The sequence below is a fragment of the Cryptomeria japonica genome, chromosome 4, assembly GCF_030272615.1.
Source record: "Cryptomeria japonica chromosome 4, Sugi_1.0, whole genome shotgun sequence".
NCBI classification, from domain to species: Eukaryota; Viridiplantae; Streptophyta; class Pinopsida; order Cupressales; family Cupressaceae; genus Cryptomeria; species Cryptomeria japonica.
Genome location: NC_081408.1, coordinates 367,766,313 through 367,793,906, shown reverse-complemented (window position 1 = coordinate 367,793,906; position 27,594 = coordinate 367,766,313). Strand labels below are relative to the sequence as shown.

General features: G+C 38.7%; 1 protein-coding gene across 1 annotated transcript in view; it reads right to left on the bottom strand.

The window, feature by feature from the left end:
- The window catches only part of LOC131047136 (uncharacterized), a 335,367-nt gene that overhangs the window by 98,444 nt on the left and 209,329 nt on the right, over positions 1-27,594 (bottom strand). The window contains exon 8 of the mRNA XM_057980989.2: positions 24,596-24,866. Coding sequence (XP_057836972.2) covers positions 24,596-24,866 — 271 coding nt within the window. The remainder of the gene's footprint in view (positions 1-24,595; positions 24,867-27,594) is intronic.

The following is a 27,594-nucleotide window of genomic DNA, read 5'->3' as shown; positions in this document are numbered from 1 at the left end:
TGACATAAGAACACAAAGGGATAAAGCAAGACTTCAACACAAAGTCTGAAATTTCTCACTTCTCTTGTATTACTCAAAGATAGCAAATTTACAACTATAAAGCTCAAAGTCTTTATGAGTAGAAAATCCTGCAGAGTTTTCTTGCTTTTCAAAAGATCAAAAGATACAATAGACCCCCTCAAGTATTTATAGGAGAGAGGTCTTGACGAAAAGGTGGGAGGATCCCAACTAACTTGAGAAATTCTCTCAACCACCATGACTTATTCCAACTACTAACTAAGACTTATTCAAGAGTACAAGTCCTATTCTAAATTGACTTGTAATTGGCTTACTTGTATTTACAAAAGTGCAAGTGATCAACTTACAATTACAAAAGTGTTTCTACAAGTAAACTTGTCAAAAGAAAAACTACAATTCTAAAATATAAACTAGTGTTGAAAACACTTATACGGTAGCATATTTGGCCATGTATTCTTCGAACTTCTGGATAATTCCTTGTAGCTCATCAGGATTCGGCTCATGGGTGTTCTTAGCAAGAATCATTGTTTTGACAATAACATCGTTGCAACCAAGAATTGTAGAGCTATGCTTCTCAAGAGTGGATTGGATTTCCCGCAAGAAGATTTGCTATTTCACCAAAGCTTGAATCGATGCAGCTGAAAATTGTTCATTCCTCCATTCTTGATGAATCTTTCTCTTCAAATCTTTGAGAACCTCCTCTTCTGGCAGTAACTGTCCATTCTGATTCATAATATTACAAGAAACTTTCTCACAATGAGAAACAACATCTTGCAATACTTTGGCGCGCGATCCTAAGGCTCCATCAATTTCTTCAATGAGTGCCTTTAGAACAAGGGCTTTATTCTCTAGAAGTTCTCCAAATTCTAGATACATAATTCTAGAAGAAATGATGCCATTCTCTGGAAGAACACTCAACTTTTCTTGTGGCATCCTATGCCAAACTTTCAAGTTGCTCTTGATCCTTTAAAGATTCTGTTTGAAGGCTTCAGAAGTTTGGTACAAATTTTTTTTAATGGTCTCCAACTTCACCATTACTTGATACACCTCCTTTAACACTTGAGCACATAGATTAGAAATCTGATCTACCTAAGAACCCAATGCTTGTACTTTCTGAGCAACTCTTTCAACTTCTTGGACTGATTCTTTTGCATTGAAAGAAGTTGAAGGATTATTCTCCCCTTTGGAAGACTTGGTAATTCTCTGAATAACTGTGACAAGCTGCAAATTTTCCTCCTCCAACTTATCTTTCTTTGCTAGAAGTTCCTCATATCGCTGCACCAATGAAGACACTGAATGCTGAGCGTCATGAATGACAACTGCATGTGTTTGTTTACCAAGCTCCACCCTGGTGATTTTGTAGTCAGAAGCTTGCATCTCTTCATATGGCTTATCGACCATTGGTTCAACGATCTCTGTAACTTTCATCCTGTTGCTGTCAATTGTCACTCTAGAAATTGTCTTAGCTCTTTTAGCAACCTTGGGTTTAGTTTGCTTGAGTTGCTGAAAATCTAAGATGTCGGGAGAAATTTCCTGCTTCTTTATCTTAAGAGTGAAAGAGCTTAGCCATGGAGGTAAAGCCATAGAATTTACCTCAGAAGCAACTAGAGGGAGAGGTTTCTATCTGGACAACAACCATAGCCCGTTTAGTCACTGGAGGATGTGATGCTTGCAACATGAATTTGTCAAAACCGGAAGTAGAAGTATCAATCTTTGATAATGTCAAGCCAGGCATAGAGACATGGGTAGGATTATCCTCAAAGATATTTGTGTGATCAAGAGATAGTTTTGATGCTGAAACTGGAATGACCCTCTCTACATTCATACTTAAAGGAATAGGATCAATATGAATGGTGGAAAAAGAATCCACGTCTGTGTCGAAAGGAGACATATGCAAATCTAAAGGGATTTGAGGAGGAACACCATGAGGAGACTCCAAAGTTGTGGACCTAGGAGCATCATCTTCTTGCTGCTCTTCTTCTGGATCTTTAGGATCAATGACATGGATATGAAGTTGTGGTTTCTCCTTCCCTTTCACTATCACCTCTTCAGGAGGAATCACCATTAATCTGTTGACTCTCAACTTGATCCTTCTAGTAGAAGAAGAAGCATCTTTCTTGTTATCAACTCTTATTTCAGACTTGCGTCCAACAGGTCCTGTAGAATCATCTTATTTTCTAATCTTGATTTTGACAAGTCTAACACCATTGCTTTTGAGCCAAGCATTGGTGTTAGCTAGGACAGGTTGAAATCTATCAAAAATGGAAGTGCGTTCCTTTTGTGACCATTGAATTGATGGAAGTGGGGCTTCACCAACTCTTTTCTCAACATACTCGAAATCGAGTACATTCCCATCATCAACCATTCCTTTAGGAATACTAGCAAGATTCAAATCAACAATCTGCTCAAGTGTGAGCCTGCAATAGTCCATCCTACGGATCTCCTCTTCTGTGCGAAGATCAATCCAGATGTCCTCTATGCGATGCACATGGATGAAGGATCTTTTAATCCTTTCCTTCATGCCCTTGTAATCAAAATTTTCTCTTGGTTTGAACCTTTTGAGTTTGATCTCCTGCATCTCAGTCTCCATTGCTTTAGCCTTCGTGGATGTCATGAGAGAATATTGACCAATCTGCAATGGGTTGTTAGAAGGTATTTGTTGACGTGGATGAAATCGCATCGCTGCAAACTCCATACGGCCAACGCAGAATAGAATAGCCAACTGATTATCCTACTCTCTCTTGAGATAAGGAAGTCTCTAATGCTGTTTTCTAAGTTTGATCAAAGGAGACTACCTCAAGGTTTCTTTTGTCAGGTCTTGACTGCGGGATCTCTCAGTGGCTTTATGTGTTTATGCTGGAAACACAAGGGGACTTACGTTTGATTGGCAATTCCATGTATAAATTCCCGGGGACCTTTTACGGTTTTCTTTCAGGTGGTGTTGGTTAATTTGAAGCTGATTTAGCAGGACTGCAGATTTCTAAAAAGGGGGATAAAATTGGGAGGAAAGAAAGGAAGGGTAGGGAGAAAGAGAACTGTAAATGTTAACTAGGACAGCAGGTTCACTCAAGCAGACAGACACCTCCAGGAAACCAAATTAAGCATCATCAGTCATTCAGACACAATGTTTGCATAAACTTAGTGCAATCTTCAAAGGAGAAACCAGATTTTCATATTACCAAATACAATATTAGAACTTCTACATTCATGATATGTATATATTTGATAATCGAACTGAATCATAAAATAGCCCAGATTAACCATGCAGAAAGGAAAAAAGCAATCAGCTATCCTCTAATGGTATGGACTGTGAAGGTTCTATCAGATGCTTGGTAAGAACTGCTGTGCAAAATGAATAGACATAATTAAAAGCTTTCTAATTTAAATGAAGAAGGAGACCATGCACTCACAAGGAAACTTGAAGGTAATTTTAATCCATTGTATTAATTCCTGCAAAATTCCTTCAGAGCTTTCGCAACAATTCAAGAACTTCCTCCTAAATGAGGGAAAACCAATCCCCTTAAATAGGTTTCCAAAAATGGATGAATGGCCAAGATCTAATCTAGACAAGTGGCCCAGATTCATCCTTACAAAAAGGGGGACCCACACCCATAAATAGGGGGGTAAATATCTACAACTACCCCAAAGGGAGCAATAACTACCAAAAAGGATAATTACAACTTTTGAAATAATCCAAAAAAGGAGGTGTACAAAAACTTTTACAATATGTTGACCAGAAGTCAACTGTCACCTTTTTGGGACAAAAGTGCACCTTTTAAGATTTGGAGGGAAAAAGGCATTTTTGAGAAACTACTTTCTCTATTCTGGTTTCACATTCTTTCTGTAGAAACTGGTCTTCGCCATGCAGGTATTCTCGCCATAAATCACGACCTGCTGCTCGTTCCTTGCGGACATATTCCTGAAACTTGATACATAATTGGAAGAGGGGACCAAAAGGTGGCATGGGAGGGTGGCGAATTTTGTACTGCATGCCTTCGAGATACTGGTCCACGTGCCTTAAACCGTCCTTCCAGCTGGAGCGATTACGCTCGAAGCACAATATGTCTGAATGGAACTGACCAACAAAACTCAAGTCTTCAATGGAATAAGAAACCTTATCTGCTCCCAACCTTTCCTCCCAATCCGGTCGGATTACACTGTCGGATAGGTCATTTATCCACCCCGAAACCATTGATCGGAGGATGGTCTTGCCTAGTTCTTGCATGCTCCCCAGAATTGCCTCACATGCGTCATTTTCTTTGTCAATAATTTCCTGGGCGTCGTTCTTCATGGTGACGGTCCAGTACCATTCCTTGAGAATACTGATGCTATGGGGATCTAGGATGTCAGGCAGTGTGGGAATCTGTGTATGTGTCCAGAAAAGAGCTCTTAGGAGGGGAAGGGTAGAGGCCGCTACTTCATGCATGTGAAGGGATTCCCTCTTTACTTCCAACAGCCTGACTAGAGTGAGCTCTCGATGGAGAGCCATTTCCTTTACTTCTTTGAGGATCTGTTCTCCCTTTTTCTTGATGTCTTGCACCCATTCCTTGACGGCCTTTGCGGTATCCCGAATTCCTTCAAATTCAGTTATGGTCCTTTGCGCCAATGCCCTTGGGGGAATATGGGATTCAGAGGGGTTGTGTAATGGCCGCAGGAGCTTATCGATGTATCCCTCGGCCTGTTCAGCACGGGCCCGATACATATCCTTTTCGGCAGTGATTTGCTCGAGCTGTCTGAGTATGTTCTGCACTGAGTCCTTAAATTCCTCCTTTTCTTGCTCTTTTGTAGCTCGTCCGATGGGGACAGTCGTGATGCTATAATCTGCCAGTGTTATTTGATCTGCTGGCTTGTTCGCGGGCGGGGTGGCAATATGAAGAGTGCGGTTCCTTTGCTCATCCCTGGTTATCTTAGAGTATGTTCTTGGTTTCTTCTTCCCTTTCGCTTTTGCTTGATCCATTCGTGAGAAGATGTCCTCTAGATCGATGGGTGCCTTGGTGGCGGCCCTGCGCTGAGCTCTGGCGATCAGCCACTCTTGAGGCACTGTCTGGGTTGAGGATGGGGTTAAGTTAGCACCTTGTTCTCCCATGCTTTCAACCGGCTGATCACAAATTAGCAGCTGTCCCGCCATCGGAGGGGTGAAAGAAGGAGGAAGCTCCTTGTTTGCATCTGAGTTCTCCCCTATCTCACTGAATAATTGTCTGACATCTTCCTGTGACGGTGGCTCCTTGGTTCCCTCGAGCTCATGGATCTCGTCTATTCTTTGTTCCCCTTCGACAGTCGAGTCGTCCTTGGCTGCATGGAGGAGTAGCAATTCGTGGCGGCTCTGTTGGGTAGGTTCATGCACTTCGATCCCCTGGGTGGATGGGATTTCTCCTTCCTCTATTTGGTCACCCGGCTTAGTCGGATTGGGGCCCTTTTGCTCGGTGTCCGGCATATCTGGAGCAGGAGGATCATTGGCTTGGAATGCCTCTATGTCGCTCTGGGAAGGCGGAGCAGGTATGCAATCCAAATCTATGGCATCGTCGGACGAACTAGGGTCCTTTGAAGATGAAGTGGTCTCTGGCCTTCTTATGGGAATCTTCTCCCTTCTTGTTCTTTTGGACGTCCGAGTCCCTCTGCAAGCCTTAGCTTTCTTTCTTTTCTCTGGTTTCTTAGCTGATGTCCTTTCGTCTTCGGAAGACTGAGAGTCGAAACTGCCCATCAGATGGTAAGTAAACTGGACCCCCTCATGGACTAGCCTCTCGATCTGGTGATGTAACCATTGATCTGTGTATCTTGCCGGGGCTGCCATGACTGCTTCGAAATCCGTGATTGGGTCTTGAGACCAATCAACGCCTGGCAAGAGGTGCCTTACTGCTTCGAATTCTCGGACTTGGAGGCAGTTCCCCGAGTCTGTGAGCTGATCCGGGACCTGACGGTACTCAAAGAGTCGCATTTGCTGCACACTCAATCTAGAATATTCCTGTCGCCTGACTTCGTAGTCATCGGAGCAATTTTTCCAATAATCTTCAATTGACTCCTTTGCTCTGTAGCGCCTACCGTAAGCTCTCTTCGCCAAATTGTCATGATCAAAACATTTCCTTGGGAAATGTTCCTGTAGGCCATAAGAGGCCAGCTCTGCAAGGGACTCCTCTGCTAGGGTGGGGGTTCTCAATTGGACATCATGGCTGCCTATGATCATTGGAAATGCGAATCCAGCCTGCTTGCTCTCTCGTAATAATATGCCGGCAGGGCGTGATTGTCTTGCCACCTCTATGAGGACTACCTTATCGGTTGGGTACCGCGGAAGTCGAAGGGGGGCACCTTCGAAACCAGCTATTCGGATGTAGGAGAACCTTGGGAACTGAATGAACCAGGCCCCATACCTCTGCACTAAAATGGTAGCTTGCTCCGAGAGCCTGATGTGTAACCCTCCCTGCATTAGCCTGACTAGGCGCATTGTGAAGGCGTCGTTGACGCGTTCGTACTGACCAACCGCGTAAGCCGGGCTGCTCTTTTCCCTTTGAGCTATATCCTGGTAGTGCAGCTGCGGGTAGCAGTCATAAACCTTTACCTGACCAGGCCCATTCCCGATCTCACCTTTCATTATTAATCCTGGCAGTGGCTGGTTCTTTGCGAACATATAGACCAAATAGGAGGTCATGGTGAAATACTTCTTTGTCTCGAGTTCAATTAGCTGAGCGTGGATGTTATCACTTATGATCTGGGCCCAGTCAAACTTAGACTTTCCGGCAAAGACCTGTTCTGTAAAATAGAACATCCATTCTTCAAAGTAGTTGGACTTAGGAAGTCCCATGACTCGGCTAAGTAAGGTGACCATGTCCCCATGTTCATTATGAAAGTCACTCCTGGGGGTCTTTTTCACAATCCTGGTGCTTGAAGACCTTTTCTCCTTGAACCATTCTTCGTTAATCAATGCCCTGCATCGGGCCGGGTTCATATCATATGCCCCTTGTGCCTCGTCCATTGTTGTAGCTATGGGATTATTTGGAAAGGGGATATCAAATGCATCACCAATAGCCTCAGGGGAGAAGTCGGCGATAGTTATATTTTCCAGAAGCACCAATTTGGACTTTGGTTCGTAATGCCGAGCAGCTTCCACTACTAATTCATAGTTCTGGATTGATGGAGGAAAACCTGCTGCTTGGGCGATGCCACTTTCCACCATTTGCCTAGGCCTGCCATATGCGTTGGGCGAGAAGACCCGATCCCTGAAATCCTGAATATCAATGTGGCCAAGGTCGGTGTCACCAATGTTGTCCCAGACGCTCTGGACCTTTGACTCCCTTAATCCTCCCCTCTGATACTGATACTTCATTCTTTCAACTTTCCGCGGGATGTCTGATTTGGATGCTCGTGAGGTTTCTGCTGCAGCGGGTGTTTTTGATGATTCTGCCGCTGATTTAGGCATTTATCCTGCACAGCCAGACACGGATTACAAGGTGATACAAGAACGATAATGCGGGTTAGATAATAACAGAAGTGCTTCAACAGACCGGGATTAGTTTAAATATCATTTTGGCTAACAATTTGATTAACTTTAACAGCATTATATTCCTGAAGATTTATGACTATGCAATCTCATTTTCGAATTTTTGGATTAATTTTCAACAGAGGCAAAATATGAGAAGTTTGAATTTGAAAAGAGATGCAGCTTCTGGCTAAACCTTGGGGATGAATCCTAAATTTCGGATGTTCGAATAACGGCGATGCAGACTTCAAGAATTTCAAATTTTGCGTATTTGCCTATTTGATTCGCATATTTTTAAATGACCATACACGATAAAGCGTACTTACCTGATTGGAGCGAATGATGAGTGATTGCCCGACCTTGTTGCGCGGGGCGAGCGGATGATCCTGCAAAATTTGAATCCCAACGGTTATCCCTCCTATTTAAATTTTCGCAGTTTGGAGGATGAAAGAGGATTTATCAATTTCACATAGTTCTGTGCCTAGCAATCTGAATTTTAAATGGTTGATGGGAGGATGATGCGGTGTCTTACCTCCTTGTTTTCGGATTTGAGAGCTCTTTCAAATTTTGAATTGCATTCTTTGAATTTTGACAAATTGGAGGCTTCGGATTTAACCTTCGCGGACTTCGGACCTGGGGTAAAGGGTGTAGTTTGCGCTGAATAGTAGATTTTGCGTTAAAAATGTGCCTTCGCGTTTTTCGCTTTGGCTCTTGCGTTACAAACTGTGCCTTCGCGTTTTTTTGCTTTGGCTCTTGCGTTACAAACTGTGCCTTCGCGTGCCAAAGTTCGAATCTTTAGCCCGAAGAGGAGATGCGTTAGATTTTAAACTCGACTTTGCCCTCGTTTTGGTTCGGACCTAAAGTCCAAAAATGATCGCGTTATACAATGTTTCTCCTTCGCGTTGGTTCGGACCTAAAGTCCGAAATGATCGCGTTGCTTTCAATTTTCGTCTCCGCCGAAATTCGGACCTGGGGTCCGAAATGCGATCGCACAGTGTTATGCTACTTCGACCTTCGCCAAAGTTCGGGGCTTAGGGTCCGAAGTGTGATCGCGTGATGTTTCTAAAACTTTGCCTTTGTGTTAGTTCGGAGCTTAGGGTCCGAAATGGATCGCGTGATGTTTTTAAAACTTTGCCTTTGTGTTAGTTCGGAGCTTAGGGTCCGAAGTGGATCGCGTGATGTTTTTTTAAACTTAACACTTTTGTTGAAGTTCGGACCTCAGGGTCCGAAATGATCGCGTGATGTTTTTAAAACTTAACACTTTGTTGAAGTTCGGACCTAAGGGTCCGAAGTGGATCGCGTGATGTTTTTAAAACTTTGCCTTTGTGTTAGTTCGGAGCTTAGGGTCCGAAGTGGATCGCGTGATGTTTTTTTTAAACTTAACACTTTTGAAGTTCGGACCTAAGGTCCGAAGTGTGTTCGCACAGTGTTATTTCTTAACTTGAATTTGGAAATTTCGGACCTGGGGTCCGAAAGTGATTGCCACCTTATGTTTTTAACTTTTGAATTTCGAAATTTCGGACGCTTAAGTCCAAAAAGGGAGTGCATAACATTTTTTAACCTTAACTTGACTTTCGCCAAGTTCGGACCTAGGGTCCGAAAAGGAGCGCATTCGGTTTAAACTTGCCTTCATGTTTTAAAACTTTTACTTTCGTAAAAGTTCGGACCTGGGGTCCGAAAAGGAGATGCATCATGTTAAACTTTGAAATTTTGGAACAAACTTTCGGCATTCTCGCCCGAAAGCCAGATCAGTCAGGAGGACTCATTGGTTCATTATTCCAACGTCGATCAGCCTATGGACTGATCACGAACTCGCTCGAAGAGACACGAGAAACTCTGCTTGGATCCTCGGGATAACGATCAAAAAACTCAAAACAGGAAAGGGGGACCCTGTCGGCGACAGGGAGCGTGTGCAACGCACAACAGTATTCCCATCCCAGCCTTATGTCGAACTGATTGTTGTGCATAAACTGCCATGAGCTGTCTTCCCAATTCCATAAGAATGATTTTGTCAGTTGGATATCTTAGAAGAATGTATGGCTGCCCACTGTAACATCCAACTCTCAGATAAGTAAATGTTGGGCATTGAAGGAAAAGCCACCCATAGTCATTTACTTTCTCCAATGCAACATCTAACACTCTTTTGTTCTTCAATGTCTATCAAATAAGCACATGTAGTGGCCATAGAAAGCATCTTGGACTCTCCTGTAATGCAACCTGCTAGGTCTCAGAGGCAGTTGATCATAGTAATCCCACACAGGCACAAGCGAGCGATCACCCTTGGTAGAAAGATCGGGAAAGTGTTTGAGTGATGCTACTATATACAGTGTACACCAAGTATGAGTTCATGTAGAATGTCAAAGTGGTGGGAACTCTGGCAAGCTGTTCACACAAAGTGTCGCTAATGATTTCACCCCAAAAGATGTACTGAGATTGTCTGATAAGTACAATGAATTGGTACATCCATGGTTCAAAGACATTTGAATGTTCCAAACCCATGATCCTACTCAAAAGGGTAATTGTATCACCAATTTCCTCTTTGAAATCACAGCGAAACAACTTAGCCCACTGAGTAAGACATGTCTTAGGTTCTTGAATCCACTTGTTGATATGATGCTTACATTCCTTCTCCCTCTTCATGTAGTATTCTGTTGCACTTTCCTTTGAAATCTCTACATAAACAAGAGCTATGGGTATTTTGAAAATCTTTTCAATAGTTTCAGCATCAAGACAGATAACTACCTCACCCTCATCATCTCTAATAATTTTGATCAAAGTGGGTGGCACAAGCAAGAACGAATTCTGGCTCTAGGGTAGCCACTGGAAAGGAGGATGCAAGATGAAGATGACTATCCAGCAAGCATTGCATGCTATGATCCATAGGATTTTTAACCCTCTTGAGAAAGTCTGACATATCCACGTGCCCAATCTCTATATCTTTTATCTCATCCAATGAAGAAGAGACTTGAGAAGGAGAGATCTCATTTTGATACTTGTCGTATTTGTACTTCATCTTCTTTTGGGAAGACGATGCTAGCAAATCAGTCATTGAACATAAACTTGGAACATTGCGATGAAAATCCAGAAGTGTTAATGCAACATCACGATCCGTTGAAAGAGCCATATGATCTTCTTGGAAGGGGAAAAACTCTAACCCTAGGGCTTTTGAAAATGGAAAAATGGGTAGACAAGAGGCTTCAAAGACTGAGCTTTTGACTAATTTCGGATCTTGGGAGATACATTACAAGTTTGCAAATGGGAAAAAATGTACTTGCAGTTAGATTTTTAAATCCTGATTGCAAGTAAACTTGTAATGGGAAAAATTAATGAATGTGTGACAAATGGTAAAAATGGGATTTTGGTACGAGGGAAATGAAGATTATGACAAAAGACAATAAGTGCGGATGATTATGAATGGATTTTGAAGAACTTTTTTCATTTTGACCACATGAAAAATGGGAAAATCTTTCACTTGTAATCAAGTTTTTAAAACCCGAAATTGAATGGATAGGCTTAATAACAACTTTGAACTTTGAAATTTTCGCAAAAGAGGATAAGTCTTTTCAACCAAAGGGAAAAACTAACATTTCCATCTTACTTCCAATCGGATTTTTAAAAACCCGAATGCAAGTAGATGGAAATAATACAAAGGGGAAAAACAATGCAATCTCCAAATTGCATTCAAGATACGGGTAAAATGGGAAGAACTCTCACAAACCCGAATTCAAGCAAGAACAAGATATTTACAAAGCAGAAGCCAAAAAAAAAAAAAAAACAAACTGAAAATCACATACCTTGCTTGAAGAATGCCCTAGACCAAAGCAAATGAACTTGCAAGAAACCAAAATGCTCTTTAAATAGGAAAAGAAACTCCCACGTTGTGATTGCAACCAGCAAAACAAATCGGTTTTGTCTTTAAACCCTTCCACCAAAAATGGCTTAGAAAGAGAGGTATACTTGACTTCAAACATTCATCAATGGAGGACACACAAAAGGTGTTTTGCAACGTAGAAAGAAGGGAACTTCATGCTCCAAGACGTGGTAACAACCAGCGAAGACGTGTTCCAAAAACATCTATAAAAACGCCTTCAATAATGCAAAATGTGTTTGCCAAATCTGATTTTAGTGAAAAATGTGGCAGCAAACATCGAATCCCAATGAGATTGCATGAATGTAGTACGGATTTAGGGGAAGAATGCCACCAATAATGGATTTGGGAGAACAAATGTGCAGGTTGGGTTCTTCCTTTCAAACTACAAGTAGCAAAATGCCCTTCAAAGTTGTAATCGGGTTTTTAAATCCCTTCTACAAGTTTTAAAAACTTCACTTTTTTTACACTTAGGCAAATTTGGGTTTTTAAGGGAGAAGAGCATCAAAATAAAGAGCATTTCGACTTGCAATGGGGAAATAAAACCCCTACAACAACTAAAAGAAATAAAAACTTTAAAACATGTAATAGGGAAATAAAATTCCCATTACAATTAAACATAAAACATAAAAAGACTAAAAAAACTCAAAAAGACTTGTAATAGGGAAATAAAATCCCTATTACAACTAAAAAGCACAAAGTAGGAACTTTTATGAGAACTTAAAAGTTCTCCTTAAACTTGTAATTTTAAATTCACTTGCAATTTATCCAAAAAGTTCCTACAACTTAAAAGAAAAGAAAAGCAAGGGGAAAATAAAAAGTAAGTTACAAGTTTACAATAAAGTGCACTTGTAATTGTTTTAAAATTTCCCTACAACACAAAAATAGAAGAAAACTCCTAACCTGCAATAAAGGGAAAATTTCCCACCTGCAGTCAGGAAGAAAACACTCGAAATTGAAGGAAAGACATAGCAAATGAACTCGAAACGCGATGAAATTTGAAACGTGGATCGAGGATTGACCAAAGATCAGTCCAGTTTAACCATAAGAGAAAATTTTGCCTTGGGAAGTGTGCCTTAGAGTAAAATTTTTCATTTTTCAACAAAAATTTTAAAGGTGTTGTCTATTTTTGTGAATACAAAAATACGGACAACATCACGTTTGTATGGCCCATTTAGGATCTCCAAGAGGATAGGAGAACTAGCTTTTGAGTTAAAGATATCTAAAAGTAGCAAGGTTCATAATGTCTTCCATGTACCATGCCTCCAGAAGGGGCTTTGACATAATGTAGTAACCTCTTCAAAGTTGCCACCTTTGGATGAAGAAGGGAAACTTATCTTAGTTCCTAAAGTAGTGATTGATTTTAGAGAGTGTACTTTGAGGAAGAGGAGCATCAAAAACAGTTGGTTAACTAGAAGAATTCACTTGTGGAGGAAGCTACTTGGCAGAGTGAGCGAATATTGCAACATCTTGATTTGCAAGTTCTTGGGGAAAAGCAATTTTAGGGAGGGAGGACTGTAATGTAACTTTCTCAAACTTAATCAGTTAGTGGACAATTAGCCTATTTTTTGAGTTTCGTGTAGGCTAATTGGTAAGCAAAGGGGAACTCCAAAGTTCTTGGAGAGCACAAGTTCAGATTTGCAAGGTTGTTATTCTTGGCATTGATCACCATGACACTTTCAGAAGCGATTTCCAACATTTAAGAGCTCTCCGAACTTCTCAGAGGAACAATCTATATTTAGTAAGTCACCCAACTACCTATGGTCATCATCCCAAGTCTTCAGTATCATGTTTGCAAAATCAAAGTTTGATTTCTATGTCATTTCACTACTTTTCTCAATTTGTGTCAATTAATTTAAGTATTCACTTAAGTTGTCTAATGCTGAATAATTAAAATGACATCTTAGTGTAATAATTTGTCTAAGTTGCTAGTGCAAATACGGGTACCAAAACTTGGTAGGATAGTATGTGTCATGTCCTCTCCTTGATCGTTATATATATAATCATAAATAAAGCAGTTATTATTATTAATTAATATAATAATTACCAACGAATGATTATTTAAAATTTATTATATATTATTATTTAATTAATATACATTTATTAATGCTTATTACTAATAATATTCTCGAAATATTCAAATAAAAATAATGATAATAATAATAATAAATTAATATTATTTAAATATAATGAAGATAGTGATTTTGGTTATCAACAATATTGCCGACTTCATACTTGTTGTGACCTATTTCACACATCGCCTCATCGTAGATGGGGACCCCTTGTTTTTGCTTTTTAGGGTTTTATCCTTGCTCTACAATTTCATAAGTTCATTTTTGGAGAGTTTTGAGTCAGAGTTTCTTAAGTCATCCCAAGCCAAGTTGAGAAATCTTGCTCACAATTGCATTTGAACGTTGTCAAAGTGCTTAGAAGGTCTAGAGGACAAGGATCACAATTGCTTTGGGTCATTTCTGACAACTTTCTTTTTTTAGGAATATCTGCTCTTTTTTGCTTTTTTGAAAGCAGAACCTAGATTTTGTCTCTCAGGTCATTTGGTTAGTGCCCATGTTGTCAGAATTCGAAAATCTTGTCTGTAAGTGTGAAAAGAAGGGCTTTGTTTTTCTCGCTTTTTTTTGGAATTAGGGTTTTGATCTTCAGGCCATATCATTACTGCCCATGTCTTCAGATTTCAAATTTTTTTGCCTCCAAGTGCAAAAAGCAAGGTTTTGCTTTTTCTATTTTTTTTGGAATTAGGGTTTTGATCTTCAAGCCATATTATTGCTACCCATGTTCTTAGAATTTGAAAATTTGGTCTCTAAGGGTAATAAGCAAGATGGAAGCCCTAATTAGGATTTTGTTCCAGAAGATTAGCCATATGATCAGTGCCCATGTCTTCAGATTTGAAAAATTAAGTCTTTAAGTGCAAAAAGCAAGGTAAAAACCCAATTAGGGTTTTTGTTCTAGATGAACGTTGCAGGTCAAAAATGGACATGGCAAGTCAGAGATGGATATGATAGTTTGAATAAGTGTGAAAAAATGGTTGTCCAGATAAAATTCACCCAAGGGAACAATGGCAGAGAAAGAATGTCTAGAAGCTTGGAAGATGGCAAACAAAGCATGAAGTCCGCCTAAGCATACATGGTAGGAGACCTCTCAAGTATGCCCAAGGCAAGAAGCAAAGTTGTTCAACACTCGCTAAACTCCTACCTTAAATTAGCTAGCTCATGGCAACGGTCAAGCAAATTCCTACCTGCGGTTAAGGTCTAGCAAACGAAGATGGAATGATGTCTTCCAAGTCCACCTAAGAGAAAAAGTTGAAATGGCACAAGACATATAAAGTCTTCCCTTGGACTGTCCAAGAGGCTTCCAAGTCTGCCCTATGCATATTGTCCAAGGCCCCTTGAAGTCCGCCCATGCTAGTGTGCAAAAGGATTGCTAAAGTCTACCAAGGCATAAGAGGTAGATAGCAAAGTAAGTTCCAAGTTTGCCTAGGCATAAGTTCAACATGTCCAAGCTTCATCAAAGTTCGTCCAAGCTTGGAAAAGCACATTCAAGTTGGAATAAAGCACATGAAGTCCACCCTCTAGGAGAGGAATAAAAGCAGTAGAGTGTGGCATAAAAAGAATTTGTCTAAGACATGTATCCAATACACTTAAAACTCCGCCCTACCATGGTGAAGAACATTCCAAGTCTACCTAGGTTGAGGATGCCACAACTCTCTCCAGGTCCGCTCTTTTGATGGATGTCCAAACATGGTTAAAGTCCGTCTAGGCACATAGGGAGATGGGCAAGCAAAGTCTAAACTCCGCCCATGAGATGAAAGGCAAATATTTAAACAAGGATGGCATGATAACTTGAAAGTCCGCCCATGTTTAAAGTCTCTCCAAGTCCGCCTAGGTGGAGTATAATATAAAATGGATGAGAGGAATAACGATTTTGACAACTAAGCAACCTCCAAGTTCACCCTTGGCTAGACATGATTAGAGTCCCCCATCTCTAACAAGACATTGGCAAATAAGCATGTCCAAAGAAACTCAAAGTCCACCCTCAACACATTAAAAGAAATTAAGTTGATGAATGTCCAAGCTTCTCCAAAGTGCACCCAGCTTGGAAGGAATTAAAACAAAGTTTGTCAAGACAAGGTTAGGAAGACTTTGACAATTCAAGTCCAACCTTGGCATATGAAATAATGCCTAACACCCTTAGACTCCACCAATGATGAGACAAAGTTCATAGGAACGAGGCAAAGGGCTTGAGCATGTTAAGAGGAAAATAAAATTACACAAACATAAGTTGATTTTGACCCAGGCATAAATGGAATATGTGAAGATGCCTAAGCCAAATGTGAAAATTCGCCCAAGACTTGGAGATTAGACATGAAGATCAACTCGCCATGACAAAGAGAGAAAATTGGCTAGGAAAAATAATTTTGACAAAAATTGCACATGAAATCAAGGGTCATTCAACGAACGGGTTGGAAAATTAAATTTGACACATAATATTTTTTGTAATATTTTCCTAAGTTACCGATTCAAGTAGGGATTCGTAAATTTGGCAAAAAAAAATAATTCTTGGGTATGGGTACGAGTACGTCCGTACACACACACACACACACACACATGTATATATATATCATAGTTGAAAAACTCTACGAGTACTTGCAGGACTCGCGGGTCATTTTCTCAGTAGAGTCACTCGCGGAAAGACTCTCAAACATAAAAACCCAGCGTATTTAAATGTAAAATTAATACTATGAGACATGAATTTTTTTATTTTTTTGCTCGGTAAAAAGGCCTAAACCATATTTTATTAATAAAAAGTGTTACAATCTCTGCTCAGTGCAGGCGCCGGTAGGAAAGAGCGGAGAGGAGAAAACCTTCGGCCTTGCCCGGGACCATAGGTCCAGTCAGACTAATAACATTTAATTTACATATAAACTTTTACAGGTTCTGCATTCTGGCTTATCAAAAATCCCTTCATAGCTAGCATCTTTGATTTACATGGGATAGTGTATTTCTGCCAAACTTTCCAAGTTCACTGTTGCCATATTTGCCATATTCTGCTTATCCTGCAAAACAAATTTTCAAAACATTCTTCTACAAAACCACTTTGTTAACTGTTAGTGCCAAGAGAAGAATAAAAGCCAATATTATTTCTGTATACTCACCCCTATTGTCATTATAGACTATGTTTCTTTCAAATTAAGTCAACATCAGAAATTGTTGGCTATACTATGAAAGATTACCCAGTCTACAATAATATCAGAAGTGTAAACGCTGGCCAACAAAGGATTGATACTAACACAACCTATCTAGCCTGTACTTTAGACTCTTACTGTGATATTCGAGATTTATATCTGTTTAAGTATAAATGCTGAAGTAAACCAATATGCCAAAACCTTTAAAGTACTCCCTATTATTGTACTTTAGTTTATGCCTACTTCATAAAACATCCTCATTCTAAACTTCACTTAATTAGTATAACTATATGTTTTGATATTGTCACCCAGTAGGTATCTTGCCCTTCGCTATGTATGCTATATCAAAGGAATAAAATAGTTCACCATGTACCATGTTCTAACTGCAGATCCTATATCTCTATGAATATGATTCATTATAATAGTAATAGCAAACAAAACTATGTATTTGAAGCTTAATCTTCTTCCTTGTCATCTACAACTTCCATGCCAGAGGCCTGTGATTCGGTGGGGCTATCAGCCTGGAACGGGGTCCATCCCTCTTCTACCATATAACTCACCCACCATTCCCCTTTTGGTTCTTTTACCACTCCAAGCCATTGCTTAAGGAATGCAATGCTTCTTACAATCTTTGTTTGTCTTTGACGACAGAGTTTCTAATCCTTATTGCTTAGAATGGGCCTTTTGAACTCTACATTGAGCACCTCATCCTTATCTATAGCTTCCGCAACTTTGGAGTAATCTTCCGGGTAAGGTGTTTGGAGATTATCATCCACATATTTCATCGCCATTTCCAGGTTGCCCAAGTATTCTTCTTTGAAAATCAACCTGCATAATGTGACTGTGACTGCTTTTCCTTCTCCCATTGTGAGTAGTATTGCTGCAAACCCTGCTAGGATGTTGTTGTTAACTTGTTTCTTGTGTTCTGAGAGGATAATCTCATCACCCAGAATCCTTTTGGTCGCATGTATGACCAAATCATCTTTCGATTTCAGGATAACTGACCATCGTTTGTTAGAGATTTCTCCGATGAAGGACATTTCACGCTTCTCAGGGTAGAGACAAATACCAGAATCCATTTTTAGGTAGAGCTAAGTGGTGAATGCCTATGCGAAGATATACTAGTTATGGCAACCGGTATTGTCGGTACTACAAATTATGACCCCGGTAGTGTTAGGCTAGTCTCTTGATATTTTCCTACCTGCCTTTCAGTATGTAATATGATTGCTTGCTGATAACTCTGACATATTTCCCTTCCCAAAATGCCCTGCTGTATTGACTGCAGGAGTGAAGATTACTTTTTTCATGATTGTTGGTTCGCCTTACTCCCTAGCCTTATCAATGCATGATTACTCAAGCAATCGAACAGTATCTTCATGATGATTTCTAGCTGATGATGCTTAATCATTTTTATATACTACATTGATACATATACATATATATATATATGTGGACATATATATCTATATTTCTGTGTAGGTATATATTTGCTCTATTAAATTTCTGTCCATGTGCATGTATGCATATATGTATATGCCTTTATGCATTTATATTTATAAACATTTCTGTATACTTGCATGTATATGTGTATATATGTAGATTTGTGTATACATATATGTTCTTATATGCATATATATCTATATCCATACTTATATATCTGTATATATATGCATATATGTGTATGTAAATATAGCTTTGGATATTTAATCCCGATGTATGTGTCCAGATGAGCATGTGTGTTTCTGTCACATCTGCGAAAATTCCATCCCTATTATGTCATGTCGTATCGATTTTGAGTTTGTTGATCGCTCTATCATTTATTCTCTGTTTGTCTTATATCCTAGTGTCTCCAGTTTGCTAAGGGTTCAAGCCATGTCTAAATGATAAAGTCTTGTCATATGATGATGCCCATGTATATGTATATCTATATATTATATAGATCTAACTATATATAGGTCTGCATATATGTCTATTTGTATGTTTGCATATTTCGGCCTCTGTGTATATATATATATATCTATATAAAGGTATTTATGTATATCTCTATGTAAGTATGAAATATGCATCTGTCTGTGTATGTATTGTATGCAGTTTTGTCATATTCTTGTATGTATTTAACCCTATATGCCTGCCACCATACTTTGTTTATATTCGTTTGCATCTATAGAAGGGAGTAATCTCTGCTCTAGGGATACTATTGATAGGTATATATATGATTACATGCGCTTATAACTATATATGTGTCCGTATATACCTGTATATATAGTTATATATGTATATGTGCATCTATATATGTCTTTGCTATCATATATATGCACGTGTACACCTATAATTATATAAATACAACTGCATACGTACATATATATCTCTATCTGCACATGTACATATGTATACCTTGCAATATACCTGTGAATGTGTTGTGAATATACTGTTTCTAGGATTATGTCTCAATTTTTGTCCGCGTATGAGTATCCAGATCTGAATGCCTGTGTTAATGATGTAGTTCTATTTGTTCCATCTGCCCCTAAATTGGCTAGCTTACCTGCCAATGTGTTAGCTCCCCTATAGATGTGATTGATTGTGTAATCTGAGAAGCTTCCCATTAGAGAGAGGGCTCTATCCAATAAACTTTTGAGCTCCCAATTTGGCATTGTTCTGGTCCTTATTGCATTAACAATAATGGCCGAGTCCCCTTCTATTTCTAATTGTTTGCATAGGTTTAAACCTTCTATTAGGCTCAACAGTTCTGCCTTATTATTAGTGCAATGCCCTAGATATCGGGGACTCGATCCAATACATATCCCTTCATGTGAGTGGATTATACACCCTACCCCTACCTCCCCTGGATTGCCTCTGGATGCTTCATCAAAATTGAGTTTGCACCATCCAGTCTCCGGGGGCACCCATTTGCATGCTTTTCTATCCTCGGTCTTATCTCTGTGCCCCTTCCCAAAGAAAGGAGGGATTTTGATCCCCTTCCATTGTTTTCTGATATAGTTATCCCAAGCTGTAAATGTCTTATCATGTTGTGGAATTTGATCCCCTTCCCAAAGAAAGGAGGGATTTTGATCCCTTTCTCAAAGAAAGGAGGGATTTTGCACCATCCTTTGAGACCTAGCAGATTGCGTTTCAGAAGAGTTCAAGATGCATTCTTCGGTTACTTCATGTGCCAGTTTGACATAACTCTGAAGAACATAAGGGTATCAGATGAGGCATGGGAAAGAGTGAATGAGTATGGGTGCTTGTTTCTTCAATTCCCGAACTTTACCTATAGGAGAGTCGGATGCTATAGTGGGCAGCCATACATGCTCCCTAGATGCCCGACTGATAAGATCATACTTATGGAGTTGGGAAGACAGATCATGGTTGTGCACGCTCATCAGTCTGTCAGACATAAGGTTGGAATGGGGATTTCTACAACAAACCCATTGAAAATTGGCCGGTATTCTCTTGTCACTTCCGTCAAAGCCAAAGCTATGGAGACTGAGATGCAGGAAATTAAACTCAAAAGGTTTAAGTCCAGAACTGATTTTGATTACCGGGGTATGAAGGAAAAGATCAAAAAGTTCTTCCTGCACGTGCATCGTATCGAGGATATCTGGGTAGATCTCCGTACAGAAGTGAAAATTCTGAAGATGGATTACTACAGGCTTACTGTTGAGGAGGCTATTGATCTAAACTTGGTGGATATTCCAGAAGGGATGATTGATGATGGGCATGTACTTGATCCTGAATATATTTTACAAAGGGTTGAGAAAGCTCCATTTCCTTTAATCCAATGGTCGCATAAAGAATGCATGTCCATTCTTGAAAGATTTCAGCCTATCTTGGCTAACACCAATACTTGGCTCAAAGGTAATGGTGTTAGACTCATCAAAATCAAGGTTGGGAAAGAAGATGATTCTACTGGGCCTCTTGGACGTAAGTCTGAGATTCAGATTGACAATAAGGAAGGTGCATCATCTTTTGGCACCAGAATCAAATTGCGAGTTAGTCGGGCAATAGTGCTTCCTACTGAGGAGGCGACAATTCGTGGAAAGGAAAAGTCATGGTTTCATGTTCAGGTGATCGATCTTGATAATCTAGAAGAAGGGCACCAATGTGATGATGCTCCAAGTCTCCAGCTTCGGACTCACCTCATGAGATTCCTTCCTCAGTTTCCATTGAGACGCCCCTTTCTCCTCCTTACATAATGGTGGAAGAGTCCCCTCAGAATGTCGTTCCTATTTCAGCATACGAGCCGCTTCCTGATCATCAACAAGAGAGTGTATTGGAAGTTCCTGAGGATACTCCTGCATGTATCTAGTTATCAGAGATTGATACCTCCACTTCTGGTTTTGAAGAATTTATGAGGCAATCTTCATGCCCATTGGTTACTAAGAAAACCATGGTCGCCATCCAAACAGATACTCCTCCCAGGGTGACCACGGTTGTTCAAACAGAAATTGTTTCTCCTTTACTCGCAGTTGTTACTAAAGGAGAGTTGATGGCTTTACCTCCATGTCTTAGTTCTTTTACCCCAAAGAGGAAGAAGCAAGAAATGTCACCTGATGCCTTTGATTATCAGCAACTTAAACAGTCTAGACTCAAGGTTGCTAAAAAGGCCAAGACTATCTCAAGAGTAACTGTTGATAGCAACAAGATGAAAGTGGCTGAAATTGTTGAACCTCTAGCAAATAAGCCACTTGAAGAGATGTCAGCTGCTGATTACAAAGTCACAAGGGTAGAATTGGGCAAGCAAACGCATGAAGTGGTTAAACATGATGCCTAGTATTTTGTAGCCTCATTGGTGCAGCGATACGATGAACTTCTAGCTAAGAAAGATAAGCTAGAAGAGGACAACCGGCAACTCATTGCAGTTGTTCGTAAAATCACAAAACCAACTGGTAAAGTGAGTAATTCTACAAGTTCTTCCGAGGCACGAGAATCAATCCAGGGAGTTGAGAGAGCTGCTCAAAAGGTACAAGCACTGGAATCTTGGGTTGATCAGCTTCATAATCTATCTGCACAAGTCTTGAAGGAGGTTTTCCAAATGATGGCCAAGTTGAGAACCATCGAAGAACAATTGAACCAAGTTTCTGATACTTTCAAACGGAACTTGGAAAAGGTAGAAGACAGCTTGACTATTTGGCTTAAAATTCCTTAGCAAAAGTTAAGCATTCTTCTAAAACGTCAGGTAATTCCTTCAAGAGTTGTATCCTTGGAATATCAGGAGCTCTTGGAGAACAAAGCCCTTGTTCTTAAGTCACTTATTGAAGACATTGATGATGCTATGAGGCTGCGAACGGAAGTTTTTTAGGATACGGTCTCTCATTGTCAAAAAGCTTCTAGCACCATCATGGGTTATGATGGAGAATTGTTGATAGAAGAAAAGGTTCTTTCTGATCTACAGTTGAAGATCCGTCAAGAGTGGAAAAGTGAACCATTTTCAGCAGCATCCATTCAAGCCTTAGTGACTTATCAAGTTTACTTGCGGGGAATTCAGTCTTCCTTTGAGAGAAATAATGCCACAATCCTTCATTGCAGCGATGTTATCGTGAAAACCATGATTGTGGCCAGGAACACCCATGAACGGGATCCTGATGAGTTGCAAATGATCATCCAAAAGTTAGAAGGATTCATGTCTTCACATACTGCAGCTTAAGTGTTTTTCGACACTTAGTTGTATTTTTCCAGATTTGTAATCTTTTAGTTGTAGTTTTTCTTTTGACAAGTTAATGTAAAAGCCTTTTTGTAAATTGCAAGATAAGTCGTTACTTGCACTTTTGTAATTACATGTAAGACAACTACAGTTTGAGTTCATTTAGGACTGTAGTTGGAATAAGTCTTAGTTAGTTATTGAATAAGTCTTGGTGGTTGAGAGAATCTCTCAAGTTAGTTAGGATCCTCCCACCTTTTTCTCAAGGATTCTCTTCTATAAATACTTGAGGGGTCTATTGTAATCTTTATCTTTTTGAAAAACAAGCAAAAACTCTGCCAAATTTGCAGCAAAGAAGTCTTTGAGATTTTATGTGTAAATTGAAGAATTGAAAGGAATAGAAGAAAATTGCTCAAGCTTTGAGTCTTTGTGCTACATTCTTGAGTTTGTGTTCCATATTTCCTTTCTTACAAGTGTTTCTTTGAGAACTTAATTGAATCTGATTTGCAGTCTTTGAGCTGCAAGTATTGAAGATTAATTTAGTTAAAGTAGAAGTTTTATTGGAAAAAAGCTGTAAGACTTTGTTCTTACACTTGTTCGTAACAAAATTTAGAAGTAGATTTTATGAGAAATAGCTGTGAGTCTTTGAGCTTATACTACTTCCCATTGTTTTATGTAGATAGAATAAGATATTTCAATCTTTGTGCTATTATAATTTGTTCTTAATCAAATTAGTATAGAAAAGGGTAGATAGAACTTCACATAATCAAGTCTTTGAGCTTGATATTGTTGTTCCGTCCCGAAGGAAGTGACGGAAGTCTTTGAGCTTTCAGGAAACTTCATTTCCTTTCTCTCATTTCATTTCGAAAGTTGTTACTGTTGTTTTATATTGAATCGCTATCACTTTTCTGTGAAGAGAAAAGGATATTGTCTTTCTTGAAAGAAGAAGAAAGATTGTTGTCCCATCCTATTTTATTTTTAAAGTTGTAGTTAGATAGGGGGAGCCTTCCCTTAATTAGGAGAGTTTTACTCACACACTGTGGTTGAAGCCACAATTTTGTATATTTCCCCAAGTGTACAAAATTTTCAACCAACACATTTGTAAATAACTAATAATGCAATAGTTTATTGCAGCAATATATAAATGTTATAAGAATATACGACCCCAATACCATCATGTTCTAACAAAATTTCATCTTGATGTTCATATTAATTTAATATAGATGTTTTTAAAAACCAGCCAAATCCTCACTAAATTCAGTAAATGAAGTTTGAAATAGGTAAATGGAAACCAATACAAGAACCTAATATATGAACCACAACTTTCACGAGGAGATGAGACCAATGAAGGACAAGCATTCTCCCCAGGAGGTAGAAGTTACGAAGCCCAAAAGACTTGAAACATCATTGCAGTGTATATTTTGTGAGGTTCCAAAAGATATATAACAAGCCCTTGTAAAATGAGTAACACACTTGCAGCCATACTGCAAATAAGAGACCAAAAATGCATTTAAAAGTCGAAATTGTATAATGATAAATAAACCATAGAAAAGTGTATTTGTGAGATTTCCGACAATATATGATATACCTTTATTTGGCTAAGACTATGATGAGACCATATTGAATTATCTCTTCACCTTTTGCAATGTCAAACTTGCTGACTTGCATCCAATAATAATTTACTTTGCTGCATTTTATGTCTAAAGGTAACAAAAAATATGCACAAAATCTCTCTACTTGAGTGTATGTTTACACCTATATTGATCATCTTTGACTAAAGAAACAGTACCATGCAGTGCAACAATAACATAAACTGGTGTGGAAATGAGAGAATTCTAATTCTATATAAATTCAAATCTTCCAACCATGCTACTATGCCAATGTTACGAAATATCATGAAGAAAATTGAATAAATAGGAAGTTTGCACTACATCATGTAACCCATTTTTATGTTGTATATTTGAAACCATACACTAATTCTTTACAAACAATAAGGGACTTTCTTTCTCCTATCATAGGCATTGCTTGAGTTATAGCTTATTAATAATGATTATCGGATGGTTTGATAAGGTTGTACAATACATTCTAGTTCCAGTTCCAGCACATTGTTCATCATGCATTGACTTTGAATGAAGATAAACAATGGTTCAAGAAGTAGAATGATGACAAAATGGTCAGGCAGATGGATTGCTTGAAGCGTAGCATCATGTTTGATATATTTTGATATGTAGCCAGCTAATTAGTATTACAATAAACAGAGTATAAAATATGAAAAAGAACTCAATTGGACACTTCTAAGTACTCTTTAAGTTTAAAAAATAATTTCCAAATTACACGATGCATACCTTATAAAACGTGATAGAAGAGTTACACATAAAAACAAATTATCAGGTAAATGCTTACAACAAATGGCAGTGTTCCTGTTTCTTTTGCCAGGATTCACAATTTTGTTTCCATAGAACCAATGTGGTTTCCAGTTTTTGGCACTGACACAATCATGATCAACGTGTCGGTGTGAATAACAAGCAACTGGTCTTCTGCATCCCTCCCACATTCGGCAATGTAGCTGGCTGGCAAGTTTAACTGCACAAGGATAGTGAAAACTACGCCTACAATTCTTCACTCGACATCCCAAAGTTGCCCCAAACCTTCGACACTCCGGATCCTTACAGTCCTGAGTTGTTAAGTATTAATAAACTTAATAAGTCTACTTGTAATTCCAACACTACAAATATACACAGCATTTAGGACTGCTAGACATGCAAAAAACTAATGATATTGATTCGAAGCTTAGTCTATAAAACAATGCATCGTGACAACAAATAGAAGACAAACATTTTAATAAAGTCCAGCTTGGGGACTCTAAAATTCCTCATGCATTTCTTGAAAGAAATGTATAATTTAGAAGCAAAGGTGTGTAGTGACATTAGAACTGCATTATTATAATATCAGGAAAAAGCTGCTTGTAATAACGTTACTACAAATTCAAAACTGACTATGACAAAAGAAAATGCAAACTTTCAAATCCATGAAAAAGTAACAGAGACATCCTCCTCTTTAGCTGAGTGTAAGAAGAAGAGTTTAAATGATCTCTAGAAGACAGGTTGAAATCACCTAGCACAAATACATATAAAAAATCCTTTCAGTTATTCAAAAAAATATATATGATGTTGCGTAATGAGCAAGGAATGTTAATCGGGCAATCTTGACAAATGCACATACCAGCAGTCAACATCTTACGCCAAAAGAAATTATTATCCTAAAAGGAATTTCAAAATAGTGCAACAAATTACAATTCATAAAAAAATATCTGATAAATGGGTAGCCTGATATAACATCAATACAAGATTAGAATAAGAATTTATATATAGTAACAAACAGGCAAAAACAAAAGAATGCATATACTATTTAAACAGAATCATACCAAATTATTTATAAAGTGATAACGGGGAAGCAGAGATGTGACACTAATAAAAGCAAAAATGAGAAAATGTTTGATTCCAACTTCAACAAATTTAGTATCATCGAGTTTAAACATTTTAATAATTATATTTATAAGCATACAATCAATACATTTCAAATTTGTTACTTGTTTACAACCAACCTGTTAGACAGTAAATATTTAATTGACAATACAAGGTGTGTGATACATTCACAATGCACATAATATATTAGACAATTTGACATGCAACCGAAAAATAGCAAATAGTATTCATATTGTACTATATGCATAAGACAACAGCTGTTAGCTTCTTGTCACCCTACCAATTTTTTTTCATCTTATAACATAAAGAAATACCAGAATATAATAGTTTGACACTAATTTTGGCTGTAAATGACTTTCTCGAAGAAAATTGGTGATGGCTTCTTGATCTAAAATCACATTGGATATCCACATCTTGATTCACTAACATGAGTTTCTCTGTCCTTATTTCATTGGTGCCTAGTTCTAAGCAAAAATAGGACAAATGCAGGAATAAAATTAATAGAGATAGAGAAATTCCCAATTTCTCATTATGGAAAACCATTGTCATAGTTGTTAGAAACTTGTAGCATCTTGGATTAAAACAAGTAACTTGAAAAACAACAAACATACGTATAACATAGTTCAAGAGATTTACCATGGGGAAACCAATGAGGAAAAAAACTCCAGCAAAAAAAATCCACCATAAAATTAATATGTACAAGCTTCCTCCCTTCAAGAGCCTTCCAAGAACACCTCTTTACTAGTATTCTCACTTGTCCCTAATTTTGTGAACTCCAAAAACTACATGCAACCACAATCTTACGAAATATAACAATGGGCTTCTAATTTTAATTGCCTGTGATCCTATGTCATGTCCCCTTTTCAAAATTAAATTAATCGGGAGAACCTGTAGCCTATTTCTTCATTTCTCGTAAGCTAAGGGATAAAAAGTTAACAAAATGATTCTTAATAATATTTTAACTTAGGTTTGATAACTTTATTTTTAGGAAAAGGGAAACATAAATAGTATTATTATTTTATCTAAAAGGTGTTTTCAAACACTTCGTAGAGGGTTTTAGGAGGGAAAAAGAAAATTCCAATAAAAGGGGGTAAGAGGAATTTGTAACAAAGTGTGAATTAATCAAATAGATCATCAAATTTTGTTATTGCAGTCAAATCCATTTTTTGAGCTTGAGCGCTTGTGTTCATCTTTTCATTTGAGGACAAAAACCAGTGAACCATTGAAACACGTCCGCCCCCCCCAAGGCCCACGTTTCAGAGACTAGGATGTCTTAGAGACGTGGAGAAGGGTATGACACATCCCGCCACCATCCCACTGCTACCGTTGAGACGGCTGGAGATGGTTGGAAGTCTCCTAGATGTCTCAGAGATGCCCAGCCATCCCTCGAGTGTCTCAAAGACTTCTAGGCATTTCCTAGTTTTCAACATGTCAATAAGTATTTTTTTCTTTTAACAATTTTTGTTTTGCATTTTCGAGTTATTGACAAACCCTAATCTTATGTGGGCCTCATGTATGCCTTCCAAAGCTTACAAAACCCCCTCAAATCCTCTCATTTTCTCATATTTGGTTGGTGAGGATGCTATGACTTCAAATGCAAGGCTGGTTGGTGTCAATTTGGTGGATCTTGACCATGAGGACTCTAGTAGTTCCAATGATGAGGAGTTTGGGGATGAGTAGAGGCCTCCCTTCACTACATTTTGTACTTAGTCTTATTTTGATATCATGCTACTCATTGTAATCATCCTTATGATCAGAGTTACAAGACTCTGTGAGTCTAGGCAAGACTCGCAAAGTCCAGAGGCAGGTCGCCCTCGCCAAGGCCCACAGCCTCTAGACTCGGCCTCAGCGAGCCTAGCCGAGATTTGGCAGACTCACCGAATCTATCAAACTCGGCAGATTCGCCGAGTCTCGTGA